This window comes from Amblyomma americanum, chromosome 4 (genome assembly GCF_052857255.1).
Source record: "Amblyomma americanum isolate KBUSLIRL-KWMA chromosome 4, ASM5285725v1, whole genome shotgun sequence".
Taxonomy (NCBI): Eukaryota; Metazoa; Arthropoda; class Arachnida; order Ixodida; family Ixodidae; genus Amblyomma; species Amblyomma americanum.
This window is the reverse complement of record NC_135500.1, coordinates 162961538-162989173: the sequence shown is the minus strand read 5'-3', so window position 1 is coordinate 162989173 and position 27636 is coordinate 162961538. Positions and strand designations below refer to the sequence as shown.

The following is a 27636-nucleotide window of genomic DNA, read 5'->3' as shown; positions in this document are numbered from 1 at the left end:
TAAATACAGCAGCGATCTTTAATCCTGCAAAGACAAATCAATTCGCAACATGCCGGTGTATTTGTTCTCAGAGTGTAGAGATAAAAAGGAATGCACGCGAAAGAGTTGATGTAACTAATACAGCAACAGAAGAACACATTTGTTAACCGTCACGCCAGCCGTCTTAACGCCCGTCGAGGAAACCAACGACAGCGACGAGTATTCTCTAAAATCAAGGTGCTAATTAAGATCCGGCATCTGACGATGCCGGATCACGTAAACAGACCTACAGCGTTCGCTGCTGTAGCAAAGCTCTCAACTGCACGATTTTCTCCTGCGTGATTCACTGCTAGGAATCGCACGTCCACGAAGATTAATTAGCCACTAGTTTGCGTACCAAATAACATAATGGAATGACTCACGTTTTTCCTTTCCTATACTCCGTGTACAGTCCGACGCCCGCAAGAGCACGACTCGCTCATCCGCGTACATCAGCTCCGCCATCTTTAGACAGCAAGTTAGCCTGCATCGATGTGGACTTCGGCGAAGCAGTCTTATGAGACTGCTTCGCCGAGAAATGGAACGCGTCCCAAGATGGCGGCTGTCCGGCTAGACGTCTAAGTAGCCGTCTACTTGGGACTATTGGAACGCAGCCATAATGAGTACAAGCTTTCCCCTGGTCTGGTGCTCGGCTTCTTTAGGGTGAAATGCTTGGGAAATGGGTCTTTGACCCTACCTTGGGAAGTCGAAATTACCTTGTGCCATGGTGCTCTTTGGCCATAGACGTCCTTGTGCCATAAAAATCTCTAATCATCATCATCATCATCACATTTGTTACATGCCAGCATTATAACAATCATCTTTGTTATCACTGATTACCGTAAAAACCGACATGTAATGTAAGGGTTTTTTTTTTTTTTTTCCAGCTCGTGTTATGTGGGAATCCAAGCAATTTTCAGCCAAAATCCACAGTTCCGATTTTTTTATTATTTGATGCTATCGCTATCAGGTTTCCAACACGAGCAGATGCTATCTAGCAGTGGCGTTGGTCGGTCTCTGACCGCGCTGGCTCTGGGATGCCCACGCTATCGGGAGCAGGATGATCGGAATTCGCACGATGTCGGAACTGTGAAAGCAGCAGCCAGCTGCTCTTAAAAGGAAAGTACCGTAAAAACCGGACTATAGGTCGGACCGGAATATAGGCCGACCCCCCAACTAACCAATTCTAAAAATGAAAAAGATCTTTTTCAATGGGAAAAGTACCGAAAGACACCTTACTGTGAAACAAATGCGACTTGAGAGGTTGCACAATGGTGACAGTATTTAATTTCATTTAAATTCTGCTTGTATGTACACCCGGCAAATTTTTTAACAATATCGCGCACCAATCGGCCCGCGTGTTTGTTTCTGGCACAGGCAAGTACGGCGCCGTAGAGCAAAGCCCTCCTCTTCATGAATCGCCGCAACCAGGATGGCGAGCCTTTGAATTGCGCCCTCGTGAGTCTAGAGGCACGCGCGATCTCTGCCGCTTTCACGCGGATGCATTCGGCAGTCACAGGCAGCGATCTTGCTCGCAGCGCAACGTTTCCTTCCTATTCTCGATACACTACGGTCTGCCCACGAAATGATGTTTTCTTCTGGTTGCTGCAAGTTGTAATACGCAGCTTCTGCCTCCGCCGGTACTGAATGCTCTTTTCGGATACTCCAAATTCGCGCTGTGCCGCCAGGTTCCCGTGAGCTTCCTCGTACTCAATCGTGTTTTTCTTGAAGGCGACGGTAAATTGCTGTTAGCTTCCGCTTTGCATCTACTGAAACGCAAAATGGCGGCACTGCTGCTGATGGCGATGGTGATGGTGGCTGCTGACTGCAGCCACCCATTGTTGCAAGACTTCCGTATTTTTTCCGCCAATGACCAGTATATAAGACGGGGGACGACTTTTCACCATGGTTTTTTGAAAAAAAGTTCGACCTATATTCCGGTTTTTACGGTAATATAGCTGTTGAAAGCATATGCACTGCATCAGGCGTTGCTACGCGGACTGGATCTGGCAAGGAGAGCCTGCAGTCACTGCCTCCAAATGGCTGAAATTGGCATCTTCAGCCACGCTTTGCTCTTGGATCGCAGAGGCTTGCGCCAGCATTTCTGAGGAGCCCGTTATTCGCACTTTCAAGAAATTCGGGATATTGAGCGTGCTTAGTGGGACCACAGTGAGTTTCTGTGGAAAAATGTCTCTCACTAGGTACTCTCGGGAGACAGCACGCCAAACGACGGCAATCATTAAATTGCAAAATGCTGTGCAAACAAATGCTTTCAGTGAGCTTTCCTTACTAGCATAAAACATGGATGAAAACTTTTACACTGAGTATTACATGTGCGGGTTCTTACAGTGTCTTAGTTTATTTTCTGCATCCTTAATTCTCATGAATTACATTTACCACTTATTGCTCCAGCTTTGTTAATTGTTCACACGAGCTTCTGGTTATATTTTTCCTATTTCTATAAGTGCTAGGGGCATTAATAAGCCAACCACCAGAATTGCTGAATTTTCCAGCCGGAATAATTTCGTGTTATGCCTCAACATGTAAAAGAGCAGGGCTTGCACACTGTTATAGCGTCTGAGAGGAAATGCAGTCTCTGCTGTAAGAAAATTTATTTTTGTACGTAATCTAGGACTTCAGGTGGGAAAAATTTTCAAGTTTGGCTCCAGAGTGACATTCCATACTGTTTCGAACTGGTTTGTATGAGCACTATTTTTTGTTTCTGAGAAGTAAGATGTTTTTACAACAAATATGTGATACTGTTATCTTGCTTTGAATGTTATATTGTAGCAGTTAAACACTCTAGCCAGTCGGCCACTGTGGCAGGTAAAGGGGGCAAGTTTGATTTCAACTAAAAGCTCCCGGAATGCGAGGGCAGTGTGCAGTTTGGAGAGAGACAGCCTATGGAGTGGGGTCTCACCACTTTTGCCGTTCTCCTTCCCTGCCACTTGTAGTATGCTCGTCCTTCAATGGATCCTACTGCGGTGGCTATGACATTTGACTGCTGAGCATCAGGTCATGGTAATGAGACCCAAAAGCTGCTCAGAACCCGTGTTCATTTCGCTATTGGTTCACATTGAACCCCAAGTGTGACAGAAATTGATATGGACTAATAAAGCGACAACTGGGGCTAGTTGGTATTCCATAGCTGTATGGTACAAATGCGCTGAGTTTTACAATCACAACACGAGACATGAGACGATTAGGCATGTGCAAATAGTGTTTTTTTGGTTTGAAGCGAATTCGAATCAAATAGTAATTTTCTTTGAATAATTTCGAAGTGAATATTTCGAATACTTCTGGGACACAAAAAAAGTTGAATGGTATGATAGGCACTTTAAAAATCATGTATTTTTCGAACACACAAGGCCATACCTGAAAAAAAAAAAAAAGAGAATGCATTGCACTTTATTGCACTCATTGAGGCGTGTCGACGTCCTGCAAAAGAGCCCATCGAAAATTGGGGGGTTGGCCTATATGTGGAGCCGACACATTTGGAGGGGGGTGCGAGTCCTATTATGAGACCCCTGAGTGCTGGTCTTAATTGCGGTTGCCTTGTTGCACAGCTATTCCTCTTTAGCGACGACTTCACGAACACCTGCCATGTAGTGTGCAAGGTTCTCTGTTAGGGTAGCCAAGTTTCACCGCAGCTCTCCCCCCCACCTTCCCAACACCCTCCCACCCAGGCCCCTAAAGTCAAAATGCGGTGCAATGCAAAGATGGTGTATGATTATAAAACATTTATTTCAATGTGATGGTATTGTGACATATATTAAATATTATTGAGCAGTAGTTTTTGATAGTATTGCCAGAAAGCCTGCATGGCCATAACTCTGCACTTTAAACGATGGGACAGGTCCAAAAGAGCAAATGTGAGGGGGGGGGGGGGGGGGGGGGGGGGTGACTTGACGCCTCCCCCCCGTCCCTTCCTGTGTGCGCGCCTATGCCTGCTGAGTGTACCCACTGTGCGCTCAGTGCCGCCCCACGTGAGGCGTCGGAAAGAGGCACCTGTTGCATTGTGCCTCGTGCTCGCGCCGTCGCGGTTGATTTGTGAATTTCACGCGGAGAAGAGCAGCTCCGGCACCTGCAGTCTGCTCAAACCCGTTCCGCGGAGATCAAGAGAACCGCACGCCCTCCGATTAGAGCGCGATCCGCGGCTGCTATGGCGATCCGATTCTGCAGGGAGCCACTGCGGATGCGCACAAGGTCACAAGGCACCCGTCGGCACCAATCAGCATGCGCGCACTAGCGACGCATGGTAGTGGGTCGCGCTATGCTAAATCTACTGATGCGCGCCAGCGAGTGCGGTTACAGCGCTGTGCGCACCCCGTGTAACATGGCCATGGACGCTTGACAAGTACAGGTCCTGGTGCCACACTTCCGCCTGCTTGCGTCTGTTAACGCTAGCATATGCAGACCGGTGCCGGCATGTGCATGGGAGCGCAGGTACACGTCGCGGTGTCAGGGCTTTCGTTACGCGCATGTCGCTTTGCTATCCTGGAGTACGAAGCAAGATTTACAGGAACGCTATTCGCTCGGAACAAATACTTTGAGATTTCGAATACCAAATATAAGGTTTGAATCGAATATTGAATACCTTACTAGTCGACCGAATATTCAAAATTATCGAATATTCGCCCAGGCCTAGAGACAATGTCCCATTTTCTATAATAAATTTCAGTTGATAGTTGTGCTTCGTCTAGTTGTATCTCTTATTGTGATTGTAATACTCAGCGCATTTGTACTACAGCTATTGATCTGGAGCTCTCCATTATCACGATTAACATTCATCCCTCCCCTCATGGTGCGGTTTTGGTGTCCATTTTGGGTGAGAGAGAGAGAGAATAAACTTTGATTTCATTATGAATTAAACATTTGCCATGCCTTTCTTTTCGTCACAATGGTTAATGTTTACTAATGCTACTTTTCCTCCACGGCAGGAGACATACCCGCACATGTCATGCTCGGTGGCGCTGCTGTTTGTGCACCTGACGGGCCGCCGGCGGTCGGCCCAGCAGGCGCCCTGGCTCCTGGCACCACCCTGGGGACCCTTGGCAGTGGGCTGCGCTGCGTCGCTCCTGTGCGTGGCGGCACAGCTGTCGTCTGTCATGCCCACTTGTCTGCACCCTGTGCTGCGGGCTGTGGGTGGGCTCGCAGCACGCTGCCCGTCCGTCTTCACGGATCTAGTCCGCCAGTTCTGCCAGGTCGTCGAGTGTAAGTCACCGCCGCCACCGTCCATTTTTAAACCGCAAACTGCTGCATGTGCCTGGTGGTTGCCATCACTTGCTGCAAAAAGCTGGCTTGAAACTTCGGCTTCGTGATTCAGCCAGTTGCGGGGCATTATTGGCGCGGGGTTTTCCCTTTCCTCCCTCTCTTTCTCTCTTTTTTTTCTTTACTGTAGTAGCCTTTCAGGGACCTCTCCTGGGCCTAATTGGGTCGGCGTCACATGTTGAAAGCAAAAACTCCCACATTCACCTGCTAATTGAAGGGAATGTTATCTGGCCTTAGACACAAGACACATCTGTTTAGTTTGAGGGATGGGTGCTTTCATTATTGTGCGTCTGCACTGATTGCGGGATTCATGTGAGCCTAAGAGTGACTGTGCATAAAGGTCATTGAAGTTCAGTACAGCCATCAGTGTCAATTTCTAATGTGCATGAATGCTTTATGCTTTCATTCTTTTTCTTTCTTTTGCACTTCCTACCTTTTATACCTTTCAGAAGCAGCTGGCCCCCAACAGGTGTGATAGAGGGCAGGTCATCCTTCTTTGCTCCTCTGCAGTAGAAGGTAGAATTTGAGAGAAAGCTCATTGCGATGCTGCCTCTCTTTCACAAATAGGAAGGGCAAGCGTCTCACCTCCTATTGCATCATGGAAAGGCCACCCTGAAACAAAGTGCTTTTTCACACAGCAGCTATGTTTGCATGGAGTCAGGTCCTTTTTATTTTATTTATGAAGAAGACTACACAGGCACCTTGTTAAAGTTGTTGAGCTAGTTAATCACATCAGCTCACATCAAACATCGAAGGTCAGCACTCCTTGTTACGTCCTTGTGTCCTGTTTCTGGACTATTCTATACTGTCCATACGGGTTTTTGCCGATTAATATTCGTGCCACTCGAGTGTGGCACAGAAAAGAAAAAATTACCATTACTATTGTAGTTTGCTGAATCTGGGGCCTTTCAACTTTGAGTGAACTCCATTTTTCACGACTTTACCGCCTCAGAAAGTTTTCTAAACATTGGGCTTGATTTTCCCTGAAGACAAAAATAAGAATAAAAAAAGGTTGTGTTCATTTCCAAAAATGTTTTAACAGAGCTTGCTGATGCAAACAACTCATAGCTTGTACATCGGCAGCTGCTGTGGACTCATTTTGGAAAAGTTTTCTTTTGCAGTACAGGTACAGCACAGCTAAACAGAAAGTCCAGCAAATGTTTTCACGGCAGCTACTTAGGCACAGCACTCAGTGCTATTATGTAAATGCAGTTGTCTTTGCTCAGCCGCTATTGTACTCATAGCAGAACTGGTGCTGATGTCAGGGGGTTTACAACTGTGTTCCCATTGCTTTTGGTGTGTTGCCATGTGTGCATGAAATTTTTGTGACCACTTTTGGCTTGCTATGGAATCTTCAAAAGAACTTCTTCAAACTTTCAAATAAAGTTGATGTTTTTTGTGTGTGTGTTTTTTAAACTATGTTGGCATGTCGTAAATCCCAAATGTACTGCATGTATTAGTTTGCCATCAGCTTTTACGTATTTTTGCTCTGTAAGCTTTCTTTATAGTACGGCAAAAGTTCGTTCATTCGAAAATGCGGTTTATTCGAACTGCCGGCACGGGCCCGGCCAACACCCATGGAAGTTTATGGCATTGGATGCTCGCTTATTTGGACACAATGGGTCCTACAGCAGATAATACGAATCAGCTCCCAAAGGGAGACCATGTTCAAGTATGACCGGCGCGGCAAGCGGTTGTCCAAATTGCCCTACTCAAACCTGAATTCAATGCCGCAGAACCACGCATGCACCTCTGACGTGTGCGCAATGGCAGGTGTGATGACAAATGAAAGATCTGCACCGCATCAGGTTCTGCTACATGGGCTGGATGTCGTAGGGAGAGCCTCCAAGAGCAGTCACACCTGATAGCTTCAGCTTCACTTTTCTGAGCTTTGTGCCAGTCGACATCAGCTTACCAGCCGAGCTCAGCTATGGGTAGTTTCAGGCGCCGATTGGCGCATACTTTTCTATCCCCATTTTTTTTTAGTGTGAAAGCACTATTAGCCGCCTACCCCGTAAAATCCAAAGGTGGACGTGGAGCATCTGAAATATCCGCGGAAATAAAATAAATATTGCCGTGACTGGGTTTTAAACGTGCGGTGGCGCGAACAGATCAGCTTTGCTGGCCACCATGTACCTGAGAGCACTACGATATTGCCGCAACTGATCATGCCTCATGTTTAACTGCCACACTCCCGTGCTGTGCATTGCACGTTGTCGTCTTCATCAACTTCCATCCGTGCACAAAAATCACGGTTAGCCTCCTATCTCGCAAAATCTGCAGGTGAGCTTGAAGCCTCTGGGATAGTCACGAAAGGAAAGGAAAGGTGCGTAACTGGCTCCCTAGGCCGGCGGACACCTCAGTCATGCTTTGAGTGATGTGGCAGAAACATGGCTGATACTGTAGAAGCTTGGGCAAGTTGGTGTGACATTCTTTTTCAGCAGCGCAGGGGACAAAAGACAAGTGCACAGACACAGCGCCGTGTCTGCTCTTGTCTCGTCCTTTGTCCCCTGCGCTGCTGAAAAACAAAGAAACATGGCGTTTTGAAACATTAGGCTGCTGGCGTGTGTTGGGTTCATTGGTGTTGGGAACATCAATGATTTTGAGGAAAGGAAAGGCGCATAGGCTGGCTCCATGAATCAGTGGACGCCTGAATCGTACTTCGAGGTAGGTGGCAGTAGTGACAGAGAAATGTGCACTGCATGCATTGGCGTGGACAACGTTGTGATAGAAACACGGCACTATAGAGCAATACGCGTTGGCGTTAACACTGCTGCAGAAATGCGGCACTGGAGTATAGGCCGCTAGCGAACATTGAGTAAATTGGCATTGACAATGAGAAACTTGGACTCATGTATAACTGGCTCCCTGGGTCAGTGGACACCACCTCAATCGCGCTTTCAGGTATGTGACGGTAGTGTCCACCTGCAAAAACCCGTGCTTTCCCACAATATTTCGTGCTTAGCAATGCTAAACCATCAGCCATTTTTTGTTAATAAGTTAAACAAAAAACAAATTGCCTCCTTTGACGGGCACTTGTAGTGTGTGCCTGCCCTCCCTCTTTTATGTGCTGTTCTTTTCGTTGACGTTCCTGTGGTTGCTTGCTTCTCGCAGTACCCATCTCAGCGCCCTGCCAAGAGATTGTGTGCGGAGCATTGTGCTTGCTCAGCAAGCACCAGCTACTCAGCCTGCCGGCAAGGAACCTGGCTCTTCAGATGCTGGCTGCGGCTGGGGTGAGCAACGACCAGGGGCTCTTGCCATTTCTTTCTTTTCTGATAATGCACGGATGCTTGAACTTACCTGGGGTGGCAACGAAAGGTGGTGGGTTTATTCCAGTGAGCAGATTTCGTTCTTGTGCTCGAGAGTCGCAAAAGGAATGGTGAAGTGGAAACAAGTGGCTTGTGAGGCACAGACACCTGACAACGATACTACAGTTAAAACTCGATTTTCCAAAGTTGAGGGGAGTCGCAAATTATTTCGTTAAATGGGGAACTTTGTTAAGTCGAGTGATGCATTTCTCGGTCACTTAATTCGATACAACCGATTATATTGTCACGAATTGGTGACTGCAGCCCAAAGAACAGAAAGGCTGCGAAAATGATGTCTAAACAAAACTCTTTATTTAGGTTGACTTGCGCCCACAATGGACTGAATAACTCAGTGGCGGCGTAGCAACAAGCGTGCTCGGCGGTCATCGAACAGAATGCCTCTCGCTGTTGGCCGTGCTCAATTTAAAGCTGATAGCGAACTTTCAAAATAAAGCGGCGTGCCGGCAGCTTTGAAGAATGAACAGACACTGCAAAGATTCGCGGCAGTATGGTGCAGCAACATCCAGAAAGCTACCGCTGCGAAAGAAAGCTGCGAAGCGCAAATACGCCGAAAATGAAACTGCAGCCCACGGAAACGACTGACACCGCTAGCACGTATGAAAAGAAACAAAAATAATTACTGCAGCAAGAAGGGCTCCAGAGGGCTGTAAATTTATCAGCAAAAAAGTCAGTAATCTTTGCTTGCATGCGCTTCGTAAACAATGGCCGCATGGATTTCTCATAAGTCTGCAGTGCGTCCAGCGCATCTTCAGACCACTCGTGTGTTCCAGCAAATTGCCGCAGCAGGTAAAAGGCATCCATCGCTTGACCTGGTGTCGGCATGGGAGCTTCGTGATCATCAGTGTCGTCGTCAGCATCTTGGCCGCCTCTCCCTCCATGCTTTCTACAATCCGCAAGATACCGGCGCCATCCAAAACTTGCGTCCTGACTGCATTTGCATCGGCGCTGACGTAGTCGATGAAACTTATTTCTACGGGCACTTCATCCACCGACCGTAGATACCCTCAGCCCAGGCATCTTCGTGCTGGTGCACAGTGCTCGCGCAGTCCGGTGTAGCTTCGGTCGTTTCAGAGCCTAGCGTATCGAAGCCAGCAGCCGTGAACACGGTAGTCAGTAGAGTTAGCGGTGCGCTTGCTTGCACACACCATGTCCACGAGTAGCAAGGCTAGACTGACTGTAGGGGCTGTTGGCCTTACAAGCTGAGCTTGGCAAACACGACACAACATTCGTAAAGAGAAACTGAAAGAAGGGCGAAAGCACGTGGTAATATCCTCAGAAGAAACCGCTCAGTGCCATCTATGGCATGCAACACGAAACTTTTTACCCCTGGCTCCATCTGGTCAACTCAACTCGAAATTATCTCTTTTTCACGGCCGCGCGCTTGCGAAGAGCGCTCGCTGCCCTCCAGACCGGTCATGTCATTTTGCGCCACCAAGATTGGTAAATGTGGGACGAAAGCACTCCGCATTGTGGCTGTTGGCTTGCATCAATAAATTTTGGGGCGTTGTCTACAAAATAGACCGAAAATTAACACTTTTTCACACTCGTTTTTCGAGAAAAGGTTTGTTAAATTGGGACAGATGACAAAATTGGTTTTGTTATTTCGAGTCATTCAAAGCATTGGACCCTATGTGCGTCTGAAGGGGAATCGAGATCTTCGTTAAATCGAGCTTTGACTGTACTGTACAACAGTCGTTGCACACCCTTAGTGTCGTACTTTCATGGTAGGTCTTCAGTAACTGCATTAATTCTTTGATATTCTTTGCATTTGTGTGCCACAAGTTGAATGATGGCAGCCTTGCTGCTTCTAAGGCTGCTGTTGGGGCACTTTCACTTTTATTGTGTGCTTTATGTGCGCTGATAGCTCATCAGAGCATTTTAAGTGTTGCTACTCTCTCAATGGATCTAAATTATGCCAGTAAAATAACCAGTTCTGCACGCAGTTTGTCATGGGTTTAAACTAGTCCTCAGTGCTTAGACCAAGTGATGATGTTGTCATTGTTACTAAGGGGTGGCAGTTGGCTTTTGGATTGCATGTTTTACACTTTAGCAGGCATTTGTTTGGTGCTGTGGCTCTAGGGAGAAAATAAAATTATGCAGAAAAAAAGGTGACAGCTTGTAACTTTCCCCCACACAACGAGAAATTAAGGAGGGAGATGGCAAGGGTATGGAACATTGAACACAAAATAAAATATGTAAAAAAATCTAAATTTATGCAAAAACCAAGGAAGGGGAGTGGTGAAGGTTAATGGCGTACAGTTTAGTGGTGAGACAACAAGAGTTCTGTCTTGGGTAGTCTCCTGTTCCACAAACCTTTGTTGTTTCAGTTTCGTGTATTCGATCTGTCGTTAAATTTCGCCACGTGCGGAATAAATTTGCCCTCATAGCCGGTGCCCTGGGTTGCGTTTCTTTTCTTGCCTTGTGTTAATGTGCAGTCTTCTTATCATGTTCTGAAATTCGCACCAACAAACTCCACTACAGCATCTCTCATGGCCGAAGTTGCTTTGGGACGTTAAACTCCATAAAACCAAACCGAACTTGTGCTTGTTTCATTGCCAGTTAACTCATTACTACTGTATACTTTCACATAACTGAATATTCCAGCCACTGCTGTTGGGGCGAAATTCTTGTTACCTGAACAGACTTACAGTGTATTCTCTTTTCCAAAATTAGGAACAAAAGGGTATTAGAGCTAAAAATGTTTTGCGCTGTTGTTTTCAGGAATGCTGCTTGAGGTCCTTGAGGACCATAAATGATATTGAGCTGCTGTTCTGTTATCAGCCACTAATCTCGGTACTAGAGAAAAGAATAGAGAACGACTATGCACTGTAACTGATAACAGTGCATGAAGGTTAGATGTGTCTTTTTTAGCACAGTGAGTTTTAATGCATGACTTCTTTGCAGTGCTTTTGTAAGAATGAAATGCCTAGAGGCCGTTATTTTAGACTGAATTCAGTGAAGCAAAAGCAAGCTCTACAGTAAAACCGAATATCCATTTTCCTTAAAGCAAGCAGTACATAACGTGGAAAAAGTAAAGACACATTCCCAATGGTGCAGTGGTAGTAGATGTCGGATTCAAGTTGCATTTCTGCTAGACGTTGCCATGACATGATCCATGTCCTGCTGGTGGTGGCTTTTCATTTAAGTTGTCCTAAAAGGTGAACTATAACTTTGCCCACTTAAGCTGCCGGAATGTTAGAAATGTGGCAGGTTGTTATGTAAGTGGAATTAGTGGTCGTTGCTGTTGATTGCCGCTGAACTGAAGGATTGTTTTTTGCAGCACAAATGTATTCTTGCAAGAATCTGTGCTGTTCATTCTTAGCCCAGTGCTATCAAAGGCAGCAGCAATTCTTCGATATCCAGAATAAGGATTTATTATGAGGCATTTGATTAGCCTTTATAAGTACACATGCCATCATAAGTTTGTGAAATGAAACTTTGGCAAAGGAATTTAATTTTTATTTGCACCCAGAGCACATTGCTCGTGATTTACTGGTCAGGAATTGGGACATCCAGAATTAGGCTGTGAATGACTTATTTTTGCAGCACGAGTTGAATGTTTCTCACAATCGGCTGAAGTAGAAATTTAGGAATATTTCATGGGCACTAGATTCCATGAAGCAGAAGTGGAATTTCTCCTAGTGCTCTGCTCTTCCCATCACATAGTTGTGCTAGCTTTTGGTTGTGCAAAGGCAGGAACAGGCATCAGTGCTGCATCGTTCCTCAGAGAAATGGAGAAACATCGTAATATCGAGGAATTCTTTGCATGGAGGTTAATGTCGCCCAAGCCTAACCGTGCTATAAATTACTTAGTTTCTGTGAGCTCAATGTTTTGCCATTTTGACGGAATTAGAAATTTAAGAATATTTCATATGCATTAAATTTCATGAAGCAGATGTGGGAGTCACCCTAGTGCATTCCCTCTCCCCAATAGGCGTGCTAGCTTTCATTTCTAAGTTGCATGGTTCTTTCCATAGCATGAACCTTGGGGTTGGTGAAGAGAAAACACACTAAAGGGACTGTGAAATTGTATTTAATGAGGTTAATAAAAGCGCATGAATGATTGGTGTTCCATCACTCCTCACCGCACCATGAAAATTATTAATCTAGCCTCACTAACACTGAAGCAGAAAAAAAAAATGCAGAAAACAGGTTGGAACTACATACACCCTGCCACGCCCTATCCCACCCATATCAACTGAGCACGCCCAGTCAGAGGGCTAGCCCAGATTACCCATTTGGATCTGGGTAGGGGGTGGGGAAGAACCTGAGGTGGGTTGTCCCCTTATCAGTAGGCAGCAATTTTAAAAAATAAGTTGTAGAGCCCTTGCAGAGTTTTTAAATTTGAATCTAGTTGTCACAAAGACCACCTGTGCAGATTTGTTGCATTAGAATATGAGCGTCAAAGTTATTTCAGGGTTCCTTTAAGGTTATTGTGCTTAAATAGGACGGACATTGTTGGAATTTGAATGCCTGCACAACTGCGCAGCCTGAGCCAGGACCTAATCGTCCTTCTTCTACCTAAATTTGATTTGCAAAAGTTGTTAAAAGCTGTTGCTATGTTCAAAAAATTTGACAGAGAGGATAGCAGCTTGGCATAGCAGAGAAGAAAAAAAGTATAAAAACTAATTACAAACTTGGGTGGCAGGTTAAGAAAATTTCAAGCCAGCCATGAGGAGCGAAGAGCTAAAAGTGAAAGTGCTTTCTCTTTGGGAACAGAGCCCATTCAGAGAGAGCTGCCACCACATTTTCTACTTCTAGTAGAAAATAACAGCAATACACTGATCTCCGGGGCATTGTTTTTGCGGAACTAAAGATCGAAATGTTTGCGAGTTTGTCATGCATGAAAAACACGAAAATTAGGGCGTTTACAATATCTTTTCCAGGATGCTAGCAAAAACAGATCTAACATTAAATTTTGTGTATGCACAGAATGCCTTAAGCACTGCAGATAGTGCATGCTGCTATTCCTTCCCTACACTATAGTATAGCACATTAGATCTGTGCAGCGTTTTTATGCAACATCTACTGGCATTTCCATAAATTCGTGTTATCTGAATCATTACTTTCATCGTCCCCCCCTCCCCCTTTACTGTCACTACAGAAACAGGGCTCAGAGCTACGTCGCCACCCATGGTTCCTGGCTACTCTGAACGAACTCTGCGAAGGCCTGCAACAGCACCAGCAGCGCCATTTGCCATTCCCACCCCACCCTGTGGTTGCGCCCAGTGTTGCCATTGCCGTGCAGCAGTAACATCACATGGCATTGGAAACCCTGGAAATGAGAAGCTGGAGCAGCAAGATGACTGCGAGAGAGAACTTTTATTGCAAACCATAAGTCAGTGTATGAAAGATAATACACATTTTTCTTTGCAAGACACTTTTCAATAAATAAGACGCGCACAATGAACAGGTCTGTGCAAGGGAGGGCAGAGCATCGCTGCAGCTTCGGGAGTTTTGCCAGGGGCCCAACCACACAGTGGCGTGAAGACTTCCATTGACTAGTGTGGGGCAGGGTAAAACAACTCGGCTTGCTGCCTTTGGACATTCTTGTTAAGTTTGTCACGAGACACCTCCTCCTAAATGTTCAGCCAAATGTGCACTAGTGCTTGTTGTAGCGTGTTAATGCAAAGGTATTTAGATTTCTGTGAAGACTGGTTGTGAGCTTAAATGGGCATTATCTAAATGCTGCAACTTTATCAAACTTTTATCAAACTGGATGCCTCGTGAGATAGCCAGAGTTTCTGCCACACTCCAGTGTAACTCTTGGCTTCAGCCCTCTATGGTAGCGGCCCCCCCCTGTGCAATTTGATTCTTCTCTGTTCAGTCAGATCAAACACCACGCTGTGTGCCTGGATGAGTGTCTATACAGCATATCCATGTTCTGCTCACTTACAAAAATACACACTCTGTGGATTGCTTTTTCGCATCCCCAAGGCACTCTCATCTCACAGGAGCGCTCCACCGTCGGGCGGGCACTCTTCTCGAGGCACTCCATCTTCATACGCGAATAAGCCGTTCTGTTGCTTGTCTTGCCATCCGACAAGCTTTCTTTCATAGGGGGACTCTGCACCCGTGTCAAGAACGCGAGAGCAGAGTTGGTTGTGACAGGGTGGACCAAAACTGTACATGCACAGGCATAACTTTATGAGAAATTTTGGCACACAAGGCAGGCAATTTGAGTTTCTCTCCAAGGAAAAAAGGACGAGCAAGAAAATCTACACGTGACAAGAAACTTTGGTGCGAGAGTGAATAACTTAAAAAATAAAACCTTCCAGCACTGCTTTCTAATGACAGACTGCAAAATGAAGCGATGCAGACTGTAGAGGCGTGAAATTGATCTGAGTCTTTGCCAATTGTCAGAACTCCAGAAAGGTTTTCAGTACCGAGCCTTAAAACTCGCTTGCCAGGAATTCAGTAGCTTGGAAATAGTGCCACATAGGAGCAAATTTCAGCTCAAGTGTATGAAATTTTGTATGCAATTACTGTAAATATGGTATATCATGAAGCCTAGTATGATACACATTTTCTCTCGGCATCTAACTTGCGAGACATGCCCTGGAGGATTAGTACCTGTGGCCATCCGACTATGAGGAACAACTTGAAAGAGGAGCTGTGCCACTGCCAGCAACTCCTCCTTCAGTCCGATTTCACGCCTCTAACCAGGTCGTCAATATACAGATGGAGTCGTTTGTTCGATGCAATGGCGGCTTTTGGCCACTAAAACACAATGGACAGCAAAAATGGACGTGCTGGACACAAGACACATTTCACAAGAAAATTGTCTCGACGGACATGTACCATTGCATTACAGGGGCAAAATGGCATTTAAATAAAGTTTGCTCCAACAGCTGTACAGTTCTCAAGAGAAAAAAAAAAGTATGAAAACATGCTGCCTTTGGTGTTCAGCTGTCATCTCAAAGCACCCCTCCCTCTTTCATTGCTGAGAAATTGGCCTGTCATTGCGTCAGTCATCAAGAGGAGGGGGGAGCGCTCTTATGCAAGAGCACTTCGCATAAAAGATGGTACTATGGTTTCACCCCTGCAATGGAGGTAATGAAAGTCCCACTCGGACATCGTCAGATCACTTTTCATACTCTTGGTCTTGGATCAGAGAAACGAATTAGATTAACTAAAATTTCAACTAGGAACAGTGCGAAGCAAAACAGACTGGTTGGTCTCTCCGACTCGTTATACTCTTCACAAGAACAGGTTTAGCTTCCTGCTCTGCGGTACTTTTTTTTTTTATCCGCACTAGCAAATGTACTACGCGCCACTTTAACCATTGACGGCAAGAGGAAGACCAGACAGCGCAAAATGGACGAAAAAATGCAGAACACAAAACGAGCACCACATATGTACAGATCATCCCCGCAAGCAGAGCCGGACATGTCTTCCCTCAATCCGCCCCGCACTAGGAGAGCCATGCCAACTTTGCGCAGACTGGAATGTTCTGGATGCCACGTGGGTGTGTCCATTCACTAGGCCAAGGACCATTCACGCCGAGGTGGAGTGGCAGGTTGTTTGGTGGACAGGACCATGTGGACAGCTGTTGGAGTGGCAGTCCACACAAGACTGCAGACAGCTGTCGGCAACATGACACGAGCACCACACAAAAGTTCGGCGGAGTCTGTGACCACTGCAAGGAGGCCACCGAGTGCAGCTCATCGACAGGACACACTGTGGCCTGATATTCTATGCGGTGGCAAAGTCCAGGCTTAAATGCGTGGCAGATCGGGGGGAAGTCGTTACAGCTTCAGAAGCGACGGGCATCTTGTCCTATTTACAGTTGACAGAAGTGCTGGCCCCGAGAGCCGTCCTAGGGAGGGACGATCCTCAAGAGTCCTTGCTCTTGGGAGTGGCGTCACGAGGAGCAGCCTTCTTGCACTCGCCAAGCCACTGCGCACGCCTCAGCTTGTGGGACTGTTGGTAAGCAAAAAGAAAGAAAATTCGCACTCAGCAAGGCATCACAGCAGAGAGACCCGTTATGCTTCAAAAGTCTCATGTCGAGATAATGCAGTGTGCTGGAAGTGCTGCTTTATCCCAGAATGCAGAGATGCTGTCAAAAGTTTTTGGAACACGGAGGCCATGATCCCGCTGCCTGGAGGTTTGGCCCAATATTGATGGGTTACACAGAGAGTCGTACAGTATGCCCTTCAGTTTGTATGTGCATGCTTAGACAGCCAAGAAACAAAGCTTTTTTGTGGCATCCATGTTACAGAAACTTGTGCATGAGTGTGTACTTTAGATGCTATATTAAAGTGCAGCTGGCAAAGCGAATTGCAGAGGGGTTTTGTGTATTCTTGGGCTCCCCTAGCTGCAGAATGAAATGAGAGCTGGGCTTCGTGCATTTCCTACATTCTGCATTGGATGTAACCAAAGTTTCCTTGCAATCATTTTGAGTATATCCCAGTAATGAATGTAAGTGCCTTGTTGCACAAGGGAGCTAGGTAGAGCCAGAGTTTTTGCTGGACCATCAAAGTAAGCATACTCACAGCAGCCAGGTCTCTGCTCCAGATGCCATCACAGCTGCCATTGCAGTGCAGGCAGGGACGGTGCAGAGCATAGCCTCCGCACTCGGCGCAGTCCAAGGATGCGTGGTCTTCGTACCAGCTCACTCCACACCTGGATGACAAAGTGCACACATGCTGCTTTTAACACGAAGGCAAAAATCCTATGAAGCTATCCTGCCTGTTCAAATCAACGTGTCCGTAAACTCTGACATGCTAGCAAACTGAATGGGTGGCACTTGAGTGCAGCTTCCATGATTTATAGCAGCTGCTCCAGGGTTCCATGCACTTCGCAAATTTTAACACTTTATGCATTAGCTTCTTCTTGTGGCTTTTGTGCATGTTTTTTCCCCTGAATATTCTTGAAAAGCCCCAAGCTTCCTTTGGTCACATTGAGCGTGCCTCATTTCAAGAATGTGGTAGAGCAATCTGCCCCTGTGGCATGAGCAAGCTTGCAGCTTCAAGCGGTTGCCTACTACCGTGGCCACTGCTGCAATAGCCAACCACCCAACCTGAAGAGATGTGAGATGCTTACGTGAAGCAGGAGTTGTAGTGGCTCTTAAGGCCCTCCAGGGTGACCGCATCAGCCCCTTGCATGGGCATCTGTGCCAGGTCCTCGATGCTGTCCCAGATGTTCTCCTGGAGGTCTGAGCAGCGTGCCAGTGAGTTGTGCGACAGTGTCACCAGCACGGGATCCGACTTGGAGTGCCGGATGCACAGGTCTGCAAAGAGACCAACAAGAACAGCGGGCGGGATTGTGAGCACTGGTTTTTTTTTTTTCTGTTTTTCCCCCCAAGCATTTGCATTTACAGTACCCTGGCCGCAGCAGCAATGAGCCAGTCACCCTTGCAAGAGCTTCATGTTTGCATTGGAGTAAAAAAATTGTTCAGCATTAATGGCTTAATATTGTTTCCACACCACGACGCATTTGTAGTGAATGTAACTTCTTGGTGTCAACAGTGAAAAAAGTAAAATGAAGTAGGATCACTACAGCTTGATATTAATTATACAGCTGTAACCAGTGCTTAATTAAAAAAGTGTTTCAGTAAAACAAAGTTGAAATAGCCAAACATACTGTAGGGCACAAAGACTAGTACATTTTTTTTTTTGGTGACATGCTGGAAAAAAGGTGGGTGTAAATTCACTGAAAAAGTAATCCGTAAAACAGCAGTCAATTTCTACAGCCAGTGCATAGATGATGAAACTGTATCAAGGCTCCCCGCCGCGGTCGCTTAGTGCTTATCGCGCACGGCCGCTGACCAGAAATATGTGAGCTCGATCCCGGTCCCTGCGGTCGAATTTCGATGGAGGCAAAATTCTAGAGACCTGTGTACTGTGCAATGTCAGTGCACGTTAAAGATCCCCAGGTGGTCAAAATTTCCAGAGCCCTTCACTACGCGTCCCTCACAGCCCGAGTCACTTCTGGATGTTAAACCCCCATAAACCAAAACCGTATCGACGCTTCCCTCTCTTGTTCTATGCAGTAGAGCCTTCCCTTTGCCCGAGTTTATTTCACCTTCCAGTTACAAATGTGAACATGTACAGGTTAAGTAACAAGCAACCAAAGCTGAAATAGGGCCGAGAACTTCGTTAATTCCTCTCTTCATCTGGGCACTCGCAGACCTCCCAGCGTAGCAATTTTTAGTATCACAAAGGCACTTCAAGTTTACCTCTGCCTTTGTTCTACCAATTGCTGCTATTATGCATCTGATACAAAAAGTTGCGAACCTGCCTCTTTCACATTAGTGGCAGACCTGTTCATAAACTCGCCATGCACCTTGCGGGCACTGTTACACAGGATTTTCAACCCTTTTAAGCTTCATTTCTCTGACTGATGGCTTGTCAAGCCACATCCACAAGCTCTAACTTAGATTTCAAATGCAGCCTTGCACAAATTGCCTGCAATACCAGATTGCAATCAGCTTTCTTTCATTTAGCATTTTCTGGTGTGTTCTTGTTTATAACGGAAGCTCTCACCGGAATGTTATCAGAATGAGTCTGCCTGGCAAGGACAGGAAATGTGCAGTTGTGGGATGTGGTTTGAACCGGAGTGTGTGCAGCAAGTCGACAGTGCAAAGTGCACTATTGGAACACCTGCTTGTCGGATCCTGCGTCAATCAAACCTCCATACTGCTTGCAGCGTGCAGGTGTACTATGCGAAACATCCTGTTTTAATTTGAACTTAGTTCTTGCCTGCAGAACTCCAGCCATTTGTTTAGATGGCTGTGTCAGTCGTGCTCGCCCCCCCTACATTCCTCTTGCGCAAACTGTTTTTGGTGTTTGCAGTTCATTAGACAGGCAGGCCACAGGTGTATCTGTGCGAAACTTTACAGTCACAAATTTTGTACTCTTTGCAGGCCAGTCACAAGTTTTCAAACAGTGTTTCGAGTAAAGTCAAGCTTGTCTCAAGCATCTACGCCAACGTTTCGCTATAGGTGGAGCTGCAATGTTCAATTTTAAAAGTGCAGCTGTTAGCCGACTTTCCTGCACATGCTGTATTGTCCACTGAACCCCAATGTGCCCTATCGTCCCAGCTGTGTAATAGGCGACACGTGTCAGTTGTTTTCGAAGTTTATAAATGGGACGGTGAAGTAGTTCAGTCATTTGACAGCTAGGACAGTTACATTTAAAGAGCCAAAATGGGATCTAGGTTTTGTGCAACACTTGCCTTTGCGATCTGTTTTACCCCACAATAGCGAGACCAATTTGATGTGAAAGCACCGAGGTTTTCAGAGCTGGCGAGTTTCCGGTGTCGGCGCCCCATAGGGAACGGCGCTGGCGAGACCGCCGCGTGCGCTCGCCAGTTGCACCTCCGGCGACAACAAAAGGTTGGCGTTGAAGAGCACACAGGAAACTCGACCATTTCCTTGACCTTCCCAGAGGGATTCTCAGCGCTCGCCACAACGCCTGCATCGATCTCGTGCCAAGACTAGTAGGAGACCGTTTCAAGCCGCACCCTCGACCAAATTGGCGCGCTCACACGCAGAGTGCCCCTACTTTTGGGGCGTTCCCGGCGCGCTGACTAAGCCCGGGGGCGTGGTACGGAGAGTCCTATTCGGGGCGGCCGGGTTGCTTATTTTCGCTGCTTCCTGGGCGCCTCGGTCCAAAGCTGTGATAACAGCGCGGCCGCAGGAGAGACCCGCACGGTCGATGGGAAACGATATGCTCGGTTGCCTGCCCTTTCCTGTCACTCGATCCCAGCTGCCATTTCGGGCATCGCCTCGTCCCACACGATCACTTCTGTGAAAAGGGAACGAGGGTGGAAGCTATGCACACTTGACAAAAGCGTACAACTCGAGGTTCCGCGTTTGCGCCTCCTCTCCCAAGTGGTCGGAGAGGATGAAGGCGAGGGTTGGTTGAATGGTCTTCGCGGGCGGGCGCGACGACCGCGCATATTCCCCGGCAGTCCATGCCCGTCGTGGGTTGTCCTCGTCGCTTCGCCCTTGCGTTTTCCTTTTTATTATTTTTTTTGCGAGGCTGCGTACAACCTGCCCTGCAGCCGGGGAAGCGTGCGTCGTCCGCGCACAAAAAAAAAAAGAAGGTTAGAACGAAACAATAGTCCTGAAGAAGAGATGATAGCAGTCGAACTTTAACTGCAACGTGGGGCAGTATTTATTTCCTTTATTTTTAGCTGCGGTGGTAGGGGGGGAAGTTGCAGAACAGGCTATTGGAGGCATGCGCTGTCGCTGCAGCGTTTCACAGATAGCGCCGATCCCGGGGAAAACAGCAGCTGCGACGTTCCGACCGTACACAAGTGCATCCGGACGCTGCCCTCTCGTATGACAGCATGTCACCTTCAGCCACACAGTAATTTTAGGGGGTAACGTACTCTGCATAGAAGACCGAATAGCTTCAGAGATTGATCTGAAAGGAGCTCGTAGCATGCACAGCGGGCTGGAAATTAATTAATGTAGATTGTGCGGCGTATGTACGAGCAACGCTTCTCTCTGCGACCGAATTCCACCTCTGCACACCGAATCTGTTAGCAGATCGCGAATGCAATGAACGCACTGCCTCTCCCTAAGAAAACCTACTGTCGGTAATGTATCACGCGGCCGCACCGAACCAAAACAAAGCTGGCGCCTGACGGACGGACGGCTGCGCATATGAACAGCTGCCGTTCCTCAAACGCGAATGATCGCTGGCGGCGCCGTTTTAACGTCGCCGTCTCGGCGGGGCACCCGTACTGCCTGGGCCGCTGCATACACAGACATATACGTACTCATGAATATATATACGGTATTTATGCGCGCCTCCCTCTGCGATCCCTGCCGCCTGGCGTCTGATCTCGCCCCGCGGAGAGACAGATAGTGGGACATGGAGGGAGAAAGAAGTAGGCGCGCTCCATTCGCAGTGCTACATTCGGGAGATCTAGGACGGCCGAATGATTGCGTAACTCTCTCACTCTCGCGGATATTTTACCTCTTTCCGCGTCTCCCCAGTTCAGGGGAGATGGGCATCGTGAAGAGCAGGCACCTGCTCGCCGTTAATCTGCTCCTCTACACCCCCCCCCCCCCCCCGCGCCTTTTTTTTTTTTTTTGCCGCCGTATATCGCTCTAAAGGACATATTCTAAATTTATGTAATAATAAAACGAAACAAAAGGACGATGTCGTGGACCGCAGACACCGCTAGCAAGTATGCAACGGGTACAACGAAACTACGGAACGCTGACAATTCCACCAGCGCTTTTCTTTGTTTCTGCGACATCGTCATTGAAAATAGAAAAAATTAAAAACAGCAGCGGGGCCGGGGAGTGAAGTAGAAAAAGAGGGCGGCGGCACTGAAGTATATACGGCACATAAAAAAAAGAAATGCGTACCGGGGTGCAGTAGGCGCGGGCGAACGTCGAGCTGGGACGACGACCTGGATTCGGCCGAGCTTCCAACCATAGCGGCGTGTAAGCGTACAGTCTTTTCGGGGACACGGCGAGCTTTGAAAGCGATTCGCGCAGGGCTAATGTTCCTCTTGGGGTGGCTTTCGGGCCGGGTTGCGATGAGTTTTCCACCGAAATGAGTCGTCCTCTCTCGAGAAGCGCGAAAGCTGCTGTGAGTCAACGTAGCACACGTCGCGCGCGTGATGTCCTACTGGGAAAAGTTGGTTCTGTGCCCGCGCTGTTCTGGTGGTGCGCCGTGGTGGTGACTAAATCAGTGACTCAGGGACGCGCGCTTTACTGAACATTTGGCGGTGTGTCGTGTGCAGACCGTGGCCCCCTGTATCAGTTTTCGAGGGCGCGCCGTTGATACTGGTTCGCCGCGCGTTTAGATAAGAAAAGGACACTTTGCGCTCGAAGCGACAACAACGCACCATTATCGCTTAAACCGCAACAGTCTGACCAAACAGTTTTACAGCTTTCCCACGCTACCCATTTGGTTATGTTGGCCTTCCAACCGTCGCCCCTTTTATGATCTTCGTTGTGGTATCCGATCTAATCCAGACAGGCTGGAAAGAAAACGTGTTTCGGAGCGGAGGGAATGACTGAAAGAAAGGGTCGTTTCTGTTCGTCTTATAGGAAATTTTAGGCACTGAACGAAGTTTTGATGGAGGAAAACGAAATTCCCGCCTGCTGCTTGATCTCCGAGATTAGGTTAATTCTGTGGTCGCCGAAGCTGTTTCTTTCGTTGTGCGCAGCACGCATTTAGAGGCGTGCCCCGCAATATACTCCCTACGTGTCTACATCTTTCTGCGAGTCGTGCAGCCGTGGGTGGGTCACCCACTGACCTCGGGGCTCTGTCGATCTTTCCAACCTCCCGCCGGCAGATCGCGCTTCGTGAAGGCGCGCCGTTCGGGTACAACGAACCCGCAGCAGACGACGACAGCTCGAGCTGCGCGCGCACCCCAACCGTCGAGCGTTTTTTTCAAGGCCGCCGCCGCCGCGTTCCTTTCAACACGAAATTAACGGCCGAAGGCGTTGATTATCATATGCATTCTTGGTATGTTCGAGTGCGAAACTGTACGACTGGCGGCACCGTCCGCGCTATTTTGCTCTTATCCTACGTAATTCCGCTCATCACCGTTAGATTAGAACTCCGTTAGCTCCCTCACAGGTCCGTGCTTCCGAAACACGCTGATTATTTTTGTTCTCCACACTCGAACGCGATCTAGGAACCAGCTGACGGCGGCACGCGTGGCTTACACGGCTTGGCAGCAGGCCACGTATGCGCGGTGACGTTGATCGCCCGCCGCCGGATATCTTGCCACATGCGCCCCAAGCCACGTTCCGCAACCTGAATTCGCGGACGAGGCAACGCGACGATCGTCCCTACGCCGTGCGAGTTAAAAGTGTATTTGCTTCTTTTCCAGCACCCTGCACATGAGTTACTATACGGATGCGTATAGTGTTCTGCCAAGCTCGCGGCAAAACGGTGTCAATTTGCAGGTATGAAAACTGGCAGCCCAGATAGCTCCGCAGAAAAGTTTTCTCGTTGGATCAGCACCCACGTGCGAGTCATGCGATGAGAACGCGATCTTGTTGTGGCTGCAGCAAGGCGTTACTCGGGTGCTCCACGTCGGAAACAACTCCCACAGTAGCTCAGATTGTGCCATTCCATTGAAACCGCTCATTCTTTCCAGATCGCATTCAACAAATGATGATCAGCTAGTTAGACCTATCTGTGCGCCTATCTGTATTCTGTGCGCCCCATGTTTGCAAGTGACAGAGGCAGGAAACTGTCTGTGAGCCTCACCTTTCTTGAAGACCGCCGAGCGCGACTCATGGAGCGCCGGGGACGGGTAGCTCACTAGAACTCCGGTAGCCATCGTATTCCACGTGTTTGACACAGTAGCAGGGAGAAGGCGAACAGGAGATACAGGTGGCTGCGTCACAGCGGTGCTTCCCGGCGGGGTTGATTCAAGATATTCCGAACTGATCAAAGTGGCGCGAACGTACGACTTTCGGTTTCCGTAAACGATCGCGAAAGCCACACGGCGTGCTTGGAGACGACTGAGGAGGAACGCCTCGGAGCAGACGATTCATTTCGAACGCGCCGCTAGCGCCACGGCGCGGTGACTTGTAGCGGCGCGTGCGCAGTCGCGCGGGTCGCAACTGCGCGTGCGCCGAGACCTGCACCTGACCGATCGCGCCTGGTTTTCCCCTGGTGAAACAGGACGGGGCCTCTCCCGCGCCGACGTCGCGTCGTCTGCTTCTCGCGCTGCGCCAACGCTCGCGGTGTTGGCGCTGCGTCGACGACGTCAACGGCTGGATGAGCGCTTCCCAAGAACTCGACCCTTCCCGAACTCCGGAGAAGCATGGAAGGAAAAAAAAAGGGGCGTCGACTCTCCACAAACCCCCTTGGAATTTTCGCGGTTTCGACCGGAACGGTCTGGTTTGATGCGGCATCGCGCTGTTCTTACGGCACTTCGAATGTGTCGTTTTCTTTTTTGTTTTTCCCTGCGCGCCTGCTGAGTTCATTTGCTACCAGACTCGCACCTCTTTCTTTGCCAACGCTCTGCGGTGCACGGAGACCTCACCGGCACCTATGCTGTCTTTCTGTCGCAGTTTTGGTCCTCGATTTTCGCGCTGTTTGACCTTCGGAACTGACGAACGTGCTCGACTTCCTGTTCTTTCGAGTGTATTGTCAGATTATTTAAGATCGGTTAACTCTCTTCTTTCTCCGTATAAACTTCTGCTCGAGTGCGGACAAAAAAAAATGAAAAAAGAAGAAACGCTTCTCAGCACATTAGCACCGGATGCGCTTTTATTTATACAATATTTGTTTAACAATACTGCCGCTCTAAACCGAGAGCAGGCTGGCAAAAACAAGCATATATATATATATATATATATATATATATATATATATATATATATATATATATATATATATATATATATATATATATATATATATATTCGCGTAAATGTTCTCAAGCGCATGCGTGCTGTCCCGCTCATTACTGGTTTCAAACTTCGACATGTTGCCTACGCGCCATATACCCCAACACAAGAAACTTCGACATTGCGCCTATCGTCTCCAGAAAGCAAAGGCACTGCTCGCGGTGATTTTTTGCTTATTGCAGCCTTGCGTTGCGAACGAGATATCGAGGCTGGAAGTGCGCCTCGCCACCCTCGCTACGAAGGCCAATCAGTTCGTGGTGGCATGTTCCGCCTTTAGCAACCGGCACTGAGTATGACGCCCATTCGAAGCAACTGCCGTCGCGGCCACGCTATCTGCTAGGCTTCAGTTCCGTCTGTAAGCAGACACGCCTCTCGCTTCTTCTTGCAACTCTCTATTGGCGTGACGTCTCGCATTTTGGCGCTTCACACAAGCGCGAATTTAAGAACGCTGTCGTTGATATAGGAGCATTGCGCGACAGTGTTTGTCTCGAAAGTCTGTTTTAAAGCGTGAGCTCTTGTTCCTCAGTTCCGCGCCTCCGGCACCGCCACTTGCCACCTACATCGGCTGGGAGGTGGCAAAGCAGAGAGAGGAAATCCTCCTCTGCACTTCTTGTCGAGAACGCAACGGCTTTTCCCCGTCAAAGGAAATTCTGTGCCGTCAGACTGCAGCTAATGCTCGAGCATGAACATTCTCATTACACACTTATAAACAACCTCCCCCCTCCCTCTCTCCGTGTGTGTGTGTGTGTGTGTGTGTGTGTGTGTGTGTGTGTGTGTGTGTGTGTGTGTGTGTGTGTGTGTGTGTGTGTGTGTGTGTGTGTGTGTGTGTGTGTGTGTGTGTGTGTGTGTGTGTGTGTGTGTGTGTGTGTGTGTGTGTGTGTGTGTGTGTGCGTATGTGTGTTCGATTCTTTTGTTGAGTGAAAATTCGTGTTTCAGTCAATTAAACGCCGTCAAGATGTGAGGTTCTTCGATTCCTTTGTTGAGTGAAAATTCGTGTTTCGGTTTATGGTTTATGGGGGCTTAACGTCCCAAAGCGACTCAGGCTATGAGAGACGCCGTAGTGAAGGGCTCCGGAAATTTCGACCACCTGGGGTTCCTCAACGTGCCCTGGCATCGCACAATACACGGGCCTCTAGAATTTCGCCTCCATCGAAATTCGACCGCCGGGGCCAGGATCGAAGCCGCGTTTTTGGGGACACAAATTAAACGCCCAGAGTAATGAGGCGATCATCACGTATTGGCGATAAGGCCGGTTGTTCTGTGAACGCTCCGGGTGTGTAATAGCTGCTCGTAAGTAAAGCAGTCCAGATATATACGAATGGACCATTCCTCTTTCGGGTCGGAGTTTCGAAAAACAAGTGCCTGAAGCGTGGCCCTCGCTCCAGACGATTGTGAGATCGTTTACCGAAGTTATGCTCCTCACAATCTTCCACATTTCTCGGAAGGTTTCTGGCGTGTGAGTGCGAAAACGTCTCAGCCATTCCGTGCATAGACAGAGAATTAACCCTGGAGGCTTTTCCAGGGATCTCTTCGCAGCGAGCCTCGGAGGAAATGCTGTCTGAAGATATTGGGCCTACGTGTTTATGCGACCGCGAAGTGGCCGCGTATTATAAGACAGACGTCCGTTAACTGCATGCACTGCATGTGTATGGCTCGCAGCATGCGTCAGCGTATAGATACACCCTCACCCTCCTTCTTCCGTTTCCGCTCGAATCGCCTTTCCTTCTCTTCCTGCCTCTCTCTCTGTCTCCCTGCCCTGTACACTCCCGGGAGAGTGTCGTGAGCAGTTGACATTGAAATCATTTTTTTCTTCGTCTTCTACCTCTGAACGCGGGCCTGTTTTGTTTTTGTTTTGTTTATCCTGCACAATATCTCGTCCGTCTCGCCCACCCCTTTTATTTTTGGTTCCCGCGTTTGCAGCGCGCGCGTGTGCGAAATACAAAAGCGAGCGAGTTGTCGAGGAAAGAAATCGGTTTGGTTCGTTTCCAAAGCCAGAGGCCGGATGGGGACATACACTTCGTATTGTTTTTTTTTTTTTCCGAAGGTAAAATTGCTGCTGCCAGCTATAGAGCATCGTTCGTTGACTGTTAGGCACTGAACCGGTTGCTCCCCAGCGGCCGGTCTGTGTTGGTAAAAGGCGAGCAAAATTGGTCTCACGCACACTCCGAAGGCGCAGGGGTCCTCTTAACGTGGGTTGCGCCCCCCTTGTAACGGGACCCACCCGCCCGTCTCCTTCGCGAAAACAAGTCACTTAACGATTTCTTTCTTATAGTTGACGTCGCATTCCCGCTCTCCGGGGCTGACTTACGAAGGCGCTGTGGTCTCCAGCGGCGGGTCTGTTGGTACTTCGACACAGTGTTCACGCCGTCGACAGAGCTGTCAACAAGACGTTTCGGACGGCCGTCTCATTGTCGCTTGATAGTATTTGCAGGTTGGCGCCTTTATCAACCTTGAGATGACTTCGCTCTGCCGGCTAGGTTTAATACAGCAGTGATGGTTTGCGAGCCGGGTTAAGTTCCCCGTCCTGGGTTAAAATTGCTTGAATTTAAGGAATCCTTGCCGTGTGCCATTGATCCCACAACAGCACAAGCAGACACGGACAAAAATAGGGGCGGAATTATAATTCTTCGTGAAATCGACTGGCGAACAGAAAGGTAAGAAGCATAGAGTGGA

General features: G+C 48.0%; 2 protein-coding genes across 4 annotated transcripts in view; one reads left to right on the top strand and one right to left on the bottom strand.

Moving 5' to 3' along the window:
* Positions 1–14028, top strand: part of LOC144128606 (testis-expressed protein 10 homolog) — a 61784-nt gene extending 47756 nt beyond the window's left edge. For both annotated transcript variants that reach the window (XM_077662138.1, XM_077662137.1), the window contains exons 14-16: positions 4959–5232; positions 8404–8522; positions 13723–14028. In XM_077662138.1, the coding sequence (XP_077518264.1) occupies positions 4959–5232; positions 8404–8522; positions 13723–13872 (543 nt within the window). In that variant the 3' untranslated portion in view covers positions 13873–14028. The remainder of the gene's footprint in view (positions 1–4958; positions 5233–8403; positions 8523–13722) is intronic.
* Pino (protein pinocchio) lies at positions 13922–24080 on the bottom strand. 2 transcript variants are annotated; one of them, XM_077662141.1, is made up of 4 exons: positions 23813–24080; positions 17664–17850; positions 17114–17243; positions 13922–16541 (listed from the first exon to the last, which is right to left on the bottom strand). In XM_077662141.1, the coding sequence occupies exons 1-4, from the start codon at positions 23883–23885 to the stop codon at positions 16455–16457; spliced, it is 477 nt and encodes a 158-aa protein (XP_077518267.1). In that variant the 5' UTR covers positions 23886–24080; the 3' UTR covers positions 13922–16454. The 2 variants fall into 2 exon arrangements, with proteins under 2 accessions (XP_077518267.1, XP_077518265.1); XM_077662139.1 differs by lacking the exon at positions 23813–24080 and adding an exon at positions 21949–22326.
* Between the last annotated feature and the right edge of the window lie 3556 nt (positions 24081–27636).